This window comes from Sturnus vulgaris, chromosome Z, assembly GCF_052056855.1.
Source record: "Sturnus vulgaris isolate bStuVul1 chromosome Z, bStuVul1.hap1, whole genome shotgun sequence".
NCBI classification, from domain to species: Eukaryota; Metazoa; Chordata; class Aves; order Passeriformes; family Sturnidae; genus Sturnus; species Sturnus vulgaris.
The window spans coordinates 1165687-1176728 of record NC_142283.1 but is presented as its reverse complement, the minus strand read 5'-3'; the positions used below and the strand labels follow the sequence as shown (position 1 = coordinate 1176728).

The 11042-nt window shown below is 46.8% G+C and overlaps 1 protein-coding gene across 1 annotated transcript; it reads left to right on the top strand.

The window, feature by feature from the left end:
- Positions 1–6895: 6895 nt before the first annotated feature.
- RPS23 (ribosomal protein S23) lies at positions 6896–8734 on the top strand. Its single transcript, XM_014886524.2, has 4 exons — positions 6896–7019; positions 7251–7410; positions 8241–8361; positions 8541–8734. The coding sequence occupies exons 1-4, from the start codon at positions 7016–7018 to the stop codon at positions 8685–8687; spliced, it is 432 nt and encodes a 143-aa protein (XP_014742010.1). The 5' UTR covers positions 6896–7015; the 3' UTR covers positions 8688–8734.
- Positions 8735–11042: the final 2308 nt, after the last annotated feature.

Genomic DNA, 11042 nt, shown 5'->3' with positions numbered 1-11042 from the left:
AATTCAGTTTGTGTGTGTCTAGCTTTCTGGATCAACTGTTTTGGTGCTCTTAATCCTAAAATTACTGAGCAGTTTGGGTTGGAAGGGATCTTAAAACTCATCCATCCGACCCCTGCCATGGCAGGGACACTTCCCACTGTCCCAGGCTGCTCCAGCCCCAGTGTCCAACCTGGCCTTGGGCACTGCCAGGGATCCAGGGGCAGCCACAGCTGCTCTGGGAATTCCATCCCAGCCCTGCCCACCCTGCCAGGGAACAATTCCTAATTCCCAAGATCCCATCCAGCCCTGCCCTCTGGCAGTGGGAAGCTCTAGGCCAGGCCAGATCTGTGAAACGCCCACAGAATCACAGTGTCTGTGTTTCAGATTGAGACACCAAAGCCCACACACATCCCTGTGACTACAGGAGCTTGGCTCGGGGTCATCCTCAAGAGATTTGTGGGTTGGACACACTGGGAGCCCTAAGAATCATAGAATGGTTTGGGCTGGAAGAGACTTTAGAGATCATCTGGTTCCAAAATCCTTAAATATCAGGCAGGACACAGCCACACACCAGTCTGCAGGCATCAGACACCCAGTCCTGTCCTGCTACCTGCTGATGGCACCATCAGTGAAGCCTCACTTTGCTGATTACGAGCTCCTGCCTGTTGCATTCCAGATATTACAGAAGGATTGGGGCTTTAGCATTGTAATCATTAAAAAGGATTTGCCATCTTAATTCATTTCTCCTTCTGGGGTGCAGAGGCTATCTGCTCATCTGAGAAATCCCCCAACAGCTTGTCCTCAGTTGAGCGGCTTCTATCCAATTTAAGGAGGAGTAAAGATACTTATGTGACAATCCCAGATTGAAAAATGAGATGAGGGAATGTAGGATTAAGCAAAAACCACTTGAAGATAACCCCTAAATTTCCTGAGAAGCATCAGCAGCAATGAGTGATCATAAAGTTACAGCAATCACACCAAAACGGACACATGGCTCAGTTAAAAATTTAAGCAGCCCTGGGAAGGGGCAGAAGCATCACACACTTTTCTAAGCACTGTCAGGTCACTCATGTCACTGTTCAATGCCTCAGCACTCCTGGCTAGTAAATAAATGGAGGGAAAGGCACAGAGGGGATTTTTGGTGGTGCCTTGAGATTTGATCCACGTGCATCCATTCCCCATTCCTCGTCCACTTGGGAGCAAAAGCATAGAAATAAAAAATCTGAAATACAAACCAGTAGAGGCAAAAAGAAGAAAAAATGTGTCCTTTGAGGGCAGAGAAAATGAAAGAAAGCATCATTATAATGTCAGGCCACAGGTAAAGTCAGCACAGGCTGAACCCCAGATGATGCTCTGTGAAAACTGAAAGCACTTTTAGCTCCAACTTCCATCCCCTGTGTTCCCATTTATCAATTTATCAACACCTGCTTTCTTGGACCACCATGTCACCTCGGAAAAGATATTGCCAATTTGCTCAGAAAAAAATATGGAGGGGTTGCAAACAACCCAGAAAACACCTAAAACCAAACTGCCAGCGTAGGTTAAACCAGAGTAAATCAGTGACAATATTCTGACTTTCTCATATTAATGCTAGGGGTACTGATAGTAAGTCACTAATCAATAATCAACTGAAATATTGCTGAATCAAAGAGCAAGAATAAAAGCCTCTCCTCACCCCTGGACTCTTGCTGATAAAACAACAATTCAACATTTCGTGAAAATGCTGCTTTTTTATGAGGTTCAAGCATAAACAAATACACTTGGTACCTGAAAAGAAATTAGATCCTCATTCTGGTGAAGAATGATGACAAAATCAGCACCTCTGAATTACTGAGCTTTGAGAGAAATTCTGAATGGAGCCTTGCAGGCAGCAGTCCTGACAAAGACATGGTTAGGGGAGCTCTTGTGATTTCCTTTTTGAATGCTGTTGTACTTTGGTCTGGTTCATGTTGAAATCAACCAGAAAAAGCTTCATCCTTGAACTTTTTTGTAGCCACAAAGGCTACAAATGAACCACCTGTAGGGCAAAGTCAATGAGAAGGCAGCAGAATCTCAGAATCCCAAGATCACTGAGGTTGGAAAATCCCTCCCAGATCATCAGGTCCGGCCTGTGCCCCATGCCACCTTGTCCCCAGCCCAGAGCACCCAGTGCCACCTCCAGGAATTGCTGGGACACCTCCAGGGATGGGGATCCAACCCTCCCTGGGCACTTCCAATCCCTGCCCACCCTTTCCATGGGGAAATTCCTGCTGCTGTCCCCCCTGAGCCTGCCCTGGCCCAGCCTGGGGCCGTTCCCTCTCTTCTTGTTGTTTGAAGCCTGCAAGATGGGCTGAAAGTGTACAGTATTCCACATGAAAGGGTTAAAACTGCTTTCTATCGTTTTTTCCCTCTCCATTTGGACATGAGGTGCTGGTTGTGGTTATTCCTGATGCAGAATTCCCCCTCTGATGATCAGGCAGCAAGGTGCCACTTGTCTGCTCCCCATCTCCTACTGAGACATTCCCACCCCCAGGAAGGAAGCACTGCGGCTCTTATTGAACTTTAAACAATACTTTTTTTTTTTTAAATCTGCCTCGAAAGGTACTTATATTCAGTTCAAGTCAGTGCAGAGGCTCACAGTTCTGTCAGGGCTGTGGAGCAGTCAGAGAGGGAGAGGTTAGACGTGGCACCCTGCTCACTCCTGGTGTGTCACCACTGTCCAGCCACCCCCTGCCACACAGAGTGACCAGATGGGCACTCGGGGACACGCTGGGATGCCAGCTGTGCTGCAGCAATCGTGTACAGGCTGGGTTTGCATGCCACTGAGATGGATGATTTATCATTGTGGCTGCATCTCCTCGGGCACACACAGCACAAATCATTTCCAGCTGTTTGCAGCCACCCCCCAGTGCCATGTCAGGTCACCACCAAGCTTCCTAAATTAACCAAAGTGAGGTGTCAGCCACTTTACAGGATCACCTCTTTAATCTAATATATCGTTCTTGTTCTAGTTCACAGTGCACTGACAATGCTATGGAAGCACGGACAGAAAACACAAAATTTATTTCGTATTAAAATATTCAAAAAATCTTGTCTCAGTTCCAACACATTCCTCCCCTCTGCGAAACTAAGCAGGCCAAAAAGCCCTTCTGCATCCTTCTGGGATAGGATGCAAAAACTAATCCTTCTACAACTCTTCTCTGCTTCCCTGGCAGGGTGGGCAGGGCTGGCACAGAGCAGCTGTGGCTGCCCCTGGATCCCTGGAATGCCCAAGGCCAGGTTGGACACTGGGGCTGGGAGCAGCCTGGGACAGTGGGAGGTGTCCCTGCCATGGCAGGGGTGGAGCAGGATAGGCTTTAGGACCCAAAATAGTCTGGGATTCCAGGATTACCTTTTGGGCTCCCGCATCCCCAAAGGATCTCATCCCTGAGAAATCCCCATGCAGACTCCAAACCTTCCTCCACCTTCAGAGAAGAGTCAGGGGGGAAAAACACCCGAAAAAAAAAACCCCACAAAAATCCCAGTGTGTATCACAACCCAGCTGTCCCTGGTTGTGCAGCACCACGGGACACCAGGCATCAGAGATCAGATTATACTGGGAGTTTCAGGATAAGTGGTGGGATTTTGGGTGGATTTGTCTGCTAGGCCAACCGAGACATTTAATTTTAGAAGCGCTTATCTGGCAGCACTCTCCAAAGAGAACAGCTGCCCACGAGTGCCCTGAGGGCTGTGCCCAGGAGGGGAGTTGTGCAAAAAGGAAGGAGTCTCAGACTCCCTGCGGGTCCCAGAATCACAGAATGATTCGGGTTGGACACTGATGGTCACCTTGTTCCAACCCCCTGCCATGGGATCCCCTCCTTGAGGCCACCTGTGCCTGCCAACCTCTCACTCATTAGCCTTAACTGACTTTATTCCTATTTGTTGTCTCCATTAAATCAGATACGTGTTTTTAACTACTATTGCTGGCTTTATTTCAGTTATTAAACTGCTCCTTTCTGAACCCATTTTTGGTACAGTTCCCCTCCAGGAGAGGGGCAGGAATGAGGAAGAGGCTGCGTGGTGTTCAGCTGCAATCTGGGGTTAAAACATGACATACTCGATTAAAAAAAAAACAAACAACAAAACAAAAAAACAGCATTAATTTTGAAGAATGTGGTGAAACAAAGAATATTTGTCTTAACAGGAGTGTCCCCAAATCCTGGTGTAGTTTAAAAAGAGCAAATCCCACAGCAGCTTAATGGCAAAGCATCTCTTTCCCAGATCTTGACCTCTTAATGAATATTTGTCCAATAAACGCCAGTTTGTTATGGCATGTTTATGTTACATTCACCAATTGCCTCCCCAGTCAGCTTTTTAAGTATTCCTAATATTCCCAACTTTGTAAAGCAAAGCTGCAGCATTTTCACAAAGACAAAATGGTTCTGAAATTACCAAATGACAACTGCATTCTAACACTGTAACTGAATCTTCAAGAGCTGTCTTTCATAATAGCAATGCTTCTCCTTGAAGTGTTGATGGGGTTTATGGTTTTGTTTGGGATTGCCTGGAGTTTCTTTTGCAGGGGGAGGTTGGATTTTTATAATATTTAAATTTTTTTAATTAGTTATTCTAAAAAGATTGAATGTAAAACCAGCCCTATGTAAACACACAAAATATGTATTTTTCCACTTAATCCATGAGCACGGGCTGTGTTAAAAAAGATGTGTTTATATCTAATTACTGCCTCTTCAGAGTCATTCCCAAAAGGGAAGGGAACGTTCATGGTTTGGATGGATGCAGTTTGGCAGCGTGGACTGCAGCAGCTTTCAAAAATGAGAAATACAAGCTTGTTTCTGTTACAGGCCTTGGCTCTGTGCAGAAATTAAAGTCACAATGCCCCTGCATGCCTGGCAGTGCCCAAGGCCAGGGTGGACACTGGGACAGTGGGAGGTGTCCCTGCCATGGCAGGGGTGGCACTGAATGGGATTCAAGGTCCTTCCCAACCCAAACAATTCCATGATTCCATGAAAAGCTGCAAATAAGAATCACAGAGCCACTGAGGTTGCAAAAGATCCATAAAACCAGCCAGTCCAACCATCTCCCAGGGATGGGGACCCTATCCCTGCCCTGGACAGCCCTTCCCAGGAAGGAATTCTCCCAGTATCCAACCTGAACCTCTCCTGCTGCAACTTTGGGCAGCATTTTCTCTTGTCCTGTTGCTTCCTCCCCGAGGGAAGAGCTGAATCCCAGCTGAGCACAGGCTCATTCCAGGCAGGAATCCTGGTCCAAGCCCCACCAGGTCCTTGCCTGGCACAAACACTCCAAAGGATTTGAAGCTGTGACCTCTGGGACTGCAGTGCTGTGAAAAACAAGGTTCACTTTCCTGGAAAATTTTGAAAGTTTAATAAAAGACAATAAGAGGCACAGAATAAAGCAAAAGGTTATAGCGGCCTGGTGCTTGACATTCAGCCAAGAGCACACTAACACAGAGAACACTTGGTTAAAACCATCAACATGTTGCATATTCGTAGACTTTTCATGCATTATTCAAAATCATCCCTCCCCAACCTGTAAATCAATTTTTTTTCCAATAAATTCCTTCCCTGGGGTTCTGGTGTCTGTTAATCCAAGAATGTGAACAATTTCCTGATTATCTTTTTTTTTTACCATTCTCTGAGTTAGTAACATGAACAAAAATCCTTCTACATCACCATGTTATAGCCCAAGAAAAATATATATTTATCACACTTCTAATTTTTGTTAATAGCAGAACTAAAAGAAACTATATTCATTCAGCAAGGTTTTTCAACATTATAGGTGTAGCAGTCATTTCAATGTTTGCAAAAATGCCAATAATATAGCATGTACTTATAACAAGTGCTCCATTCCAGGGATGCCAAAAGGCATCTGTGGAAACAAGAGGAACACACAAATAAAAACACCAAAACCTGCGGTTTTACCTGCCAGTAATAATAATAATAATAATAATAATAATAATAATAATAATAATAATAATAATGCAACCTTTCCTCAGCATTTCTGCACACCAGTAATAACCAGGAGTTCCTCTTGACAGGAATCAGGGATTTGTCTTTACAAACAAGCTATGGGTCTGCTGTAAAATAGAATTAGCCCTGAGACATAAAAGAAACAGTCGGAAGGATTCCATTGATGGGTGAGTGGGGAAAAAAATATATTTGCCTTAAAAAAAACCCTGTCGGGTTGCTGATAAATGAAATTGGATACTGAAAGATGAAAGACACAAAGGGGATTATAAGAATTATAAATTAATATTATAAATTATAAGTTACTATAATAGTTATTATAATAGATATTATATATAATTATAAATTATATATTATTATAAATAAAAATTCTAAGAATTAAAAGGGAGGGTTATACATTAGAGGGGAATTTCAGGTGTTTGGGAAGTCTGTGCGTCTCCAGTACCTCAGCCCATGGGGAAAGAGAGAGGGAAATTGGGATAAAAAGGAGGCTCCAAAAATTTGAGAGATCCCAGAGAAATGCCCCATGGCCTCTCCCTTTATTTGAATAAAGTAAAAGGACACCTCTGCCTCTTTTTTGGACATAAACCTGTGGTGTCTGTGGCTTAATCTTCCTTGATTAGAAGGCTTTTCTGGAAACAGGTGTAAAGCTTTCTGAAAACAAGCAATAAGTAACAAGTAATATAAGTAACCTACGACAGTGAGCACCCCGGAGTGGGTGACAGGAAGAGAGGCACCTCCACGCGCGCGGTGCGGTAAGAAATCAATGCCGTTTTCTACGACTAGCTCTGGTTCCAAAATTTTATTCCCCAATTTTCCCTGAGGCCCGAACGAACCTGAGACCGCCGGGACTCGAACCCGTGGCCGGAAGCGGGCGGGGGGTCCTGGCTGTACCGCCCTGCCGGGCCTCGAACACGCGGTCCCTCTGCTCGCCGGGCTGCCCTTCGCGGTGCCGGTCAGTAATTGGATCAGGCGCGGCGCGGGCAGCCCGCGCGGGTCCTGTCGGGCGCGGCTATAGGCGGCAGGCGCGGACTCTCATCCTTCTTTTCTCGCTCGGCAGCCGCGCGGAGAAGATGGGTGAGCTCCGCGCCGGGGCCGGGAGTGGGGCCGGGGCTAGGGCGAGAGCTGGGGCTGGGGGATAACTGGGAGCGCCCGCTGCTTTCCGTAGGTGCTGCCCGCCCGCCCGCAGCCGGCTCGGTGCGGGGCAGCGCTGCAGGCCGTGAGGCCGCGTCCGCCATTACCCGCCACATGCCCGCCATGGCCTCGCCCCTCATGGCTCCTTCCCCTCCCTCACGTCTCGTCCTGCAGGGAAGTGCCGAGGCCTCCGCACCGCTCGGAAGCTGCGCAGCCACCGCCGGGACCAGAAGTGGCACGACAAGCAGTACAAGAAGGCGCATTTGGGCACGGCGCTGAAGGCTAATCCCTTCGGGGGCGCTTCCCACGCCAAAGGCATCGTCCTGGAGAAAGTGTGGGTGCTCCTCCCGGTTGGAGTGGGACTCCCAGAGCCCCTGGGATGCAGCTCACATGAAGGATGGGGAAAAATAGGGATTTGGGGTGGCTTTTTTCCCTCCCCCCAAGAATTGGAGAAAATAACCCAGCATACTTATTTCAAAAGTGAGGGGGGAAAATACAGATTTTGGGCAAAAAGTAGTTTTAAAAAAAAAGAGGTTTGGCACAAAATAAAGCAAAATAAGAAACGTGGGGTTTTATTTCAGAACTTAGGGAAAACTGGGGTTTTTGGCAAGCTGTGGAGAAAATAAATTTTAAAAATAGGAAAATATAGGGAGCTTTCGTTAAAAATACGGGGAAAAACAAGGTTTTTATTTTTTTTTGCGTAGGGGATAATCAGGAGTTTGGGCACAAATGGAAAGGAAAGCGTCTGTCATAGATCCTACCTACTGCCTTTTTTTTCCTCTTTAATAATTCATAAATTTCATGGGGCTCTGGTTTTGGGGCACTTTTTGATTTTGGTTATTTTGGTTTTGTTTTGGGGGTTTTTTTTTGTTTTTTTCGTTTGGTATGGTGGTTTTTGTAGAACTTTACTGCATCAGTCCAGAGATAATTTTAAGTTCCTGTTTGGCATAGGAAGTGGTATTTTATAGATTCATACATAAATACAGATTAATATATATATTACATATATATTATGTAATATTAATTCAATAGTTACAAAAGCTCACAGGTGTTGAAATACAGATGCAATTTACACTGAATGCAAGGGTAAAAACGTTAATTTTGTGTAAATTGCCGCCCCTCCTGTACTACACTGATTTCTTTGCTGGTTGGTTTCCCTTGCAGGGGGGTAGAAGCCAAGCAGCCCAACTCTGCCATCAGGAAATGTGTCAGGGTCCAGCTCATTAAGAACGGCAAGAAAATCACAGCTTTTGTCCCCAACGATGGCTGCCTGAACTTCATCGAGGTAATTGCCAAAGAGCCTCAAACCTGGGGAGGAGGAGGCGTGAATAACAGATGTATTGTGATTAAACCCTCCCAGGGGTTGGGTTTGGGTGCATTGCCAGCCTGGGGGAGGCTGCAGCTGCCACGGGAAGCCGTGTTTGGTTCTCACACCCTGTCCCTGTCCTGTCGCTGTCACCACAGGAAAACGACGAGGTGCTGGTGGCCGGCTTTGGGCGCAAGGGCCACGCCGTGGGGGACATCCCGGGTGTGCGCTTCAAGGTGGTCAAGGTGGCCAACGTGTCCCTGCTGGCCCTCTACAAGGGCAAGAAGGAGAGACCCAGGTCGTAAATGCTCACCGGTCTGACAACACCACCAATAAATTCTTCGATTTTAAAGGAGTTCCGTGCTGCTTATTTGGGGTTTTGGAAGGAGGAGATGGGACCATCACAAAAATATTCACATAGAAACTGAAATTAAATTTCTCCGTAGATCTGGCCAGAGAAAAAGCCCGCTAATGTCCTTTGTTGACTACTAATCAGGAATCAAAGTATCCCCCCAGGGGATGAGAAACTGCATGGATTTTAATGCATAATAGTGAAAAAGAGCCTTCCTCACATCACACACACTGGAATGCTGGGATTGGTGTTTGTGGCAGCACTTCTGTTCTCAGGTACGAACACAGGTACAAAACTCCCCATGGTGACTGAACCAACAAATAGGTTTTTTGGGGCAAGTCTGCCCAATTTTAAGACGTCTGTTGTGGTATGCTAGAGCTGTGCACGGACTTGTGTGTCTCTGAATTTTTACCTGCTTAGCCAGATTAAAAAAAATGCATAGTTCAGGGATTTCTTAATGCGGTAAAACCTCAAAATACTTATTTGACTGAAGTCAGAGTGAATAATTCCCTTGTTATAACTCCAGTTGGTCTGTGTGGTGAGGGAAAGGCTTTGATTCATATAACCCATTTCTTTATATAGAATTGATGTGAAAATTTGATAATTTATATGAAAGTGGAGAAGGAATCTAATCTGTTGAGACTCTGTCCCGAGGGCTGTGCAGTTAAATTCCCGGGGGAAGCAGAAGGGCAGGGACTGTCCCCGCTCGTGGTTCCGAATTCCAGAGGAGGAAGATGGAGCGGGCGGTGTCGTGACGCCGTGTCGCCACCAGATGTCGCGACAGGAGCGGGGAGCAGGGACGGAAATGCCGGAGCCGAGAACTTGAGTGGGATGTGACAAAGGAAACGGGGGCTGGATCCCGGCTGGGGCAGAGCTGCCACCCCAAAGCTCTGTGCTGGGCTGAGCCCCAGCCTGGGCAGCAGGGCAGGGGCGATTCTGCCCCTCTGCCCCCTAGGTGAGACCCCACCTGCAGAGCTGCCCCAGCCCTGGACCAGAACAGGGAGGAGCTGGAGGTGCTGGAGCCAGGGCAGAGGAGGCTCCAGGATGAGCAGAGGATGGAGCAGCTCTGCTGGGAGGAAAGGCTGGCACAGCTGGGAATGTTCACCTGCACAGGAGAAGCTTTGGGCTGAGCTCAGGGTGGCCTTGCAGGAACCATGGAGAGAGACAATTGCCCAGGGCTGGAGGGACAGCACACAGGGAATGGCTCCCAGTGCCAGAGGGCAGGGCTGGATGGGATCTTGGGAATTGGGAATTGTTCCCTGGCAGGGTGGGCAGGGCTGGCACAGGGTGCCCAGAGCAGCTGTGGCTGCCCCTGGATCCCTGGCAGTGCCCAAGGCCAGGCTGGACACTGGGGACAGTGGAAGTGTCCCTGCCGTGGATGGGGTGGAACTGGATGGGCTTTAGTCCTTTCCCACTTCAGCCATCCTGTGATTCTGTGGTTGTGCCAGTGCCCAGGAACAGTTTGTGTCACCTGGATATTGCAGGAAGAACTCGGAGAAAGATGAGCTGAGCCCAACATCACCAAATTGCTACTAGAGCGGGTTTAAGGCTAATAAATATGTGTTCTGTAACCCAAAACAGAGGGGAACCCACAGCAGGCCATGTTTTCCACCTCGTCACCAAAACTAATTAATATTTTCACTTATTAAGGCAATTGGCCAACCATCTGACACCAGCAGTAGCTGACTGAGTAATAACTGCTACAAGAGATGTTGTTTTGTAACACACTTGAGGAAGGTGTCAAGAGGGTGCTCTGTAAATCCATTCTCTGTTCAAACACAGCAGTGAAATCCCCTCTCGCCCTAAGGTGAATTTGTCTTCAGGAGGTGACAGCTGCAACAAGCTCTCAAGTGGGGAACTGAAACCTTCCTCGTGGTGCAGGGTTTTTTACGATTTTAATGAAATCCAAGAGATAACAACCTGTGTGTCACCTTCCTAAATCCTGAGCACTCAATACAGGGTTACTTTTGCAGCTCTCTCAGCTTTAGGCATTTTTTTTTTTTTTATTCTAGGTGGTAAGAATTTATTGCTAAAAAATGCACTGAATTCCTTGAAACACTTTTAAAAGCCTACGTGTTACTAAAAATAGGTATAAATACCCATACACACGCTGTTCTCTAGACGAGAGTCTTTTTGAGGAAATAATTGTAACTTCACCATTCAGAGGGAAGAGCAATCGTCCTTCCTTTGTGCTGGAACTGCATTTTTATGTGAGCAATATAAATACAGATGTCCAAACAGACTCATGAAAACATCATCGTAGCCAAGAGTGGGGGGGAAAAAGTTACTGATAAAGTTTCGCTGAAAT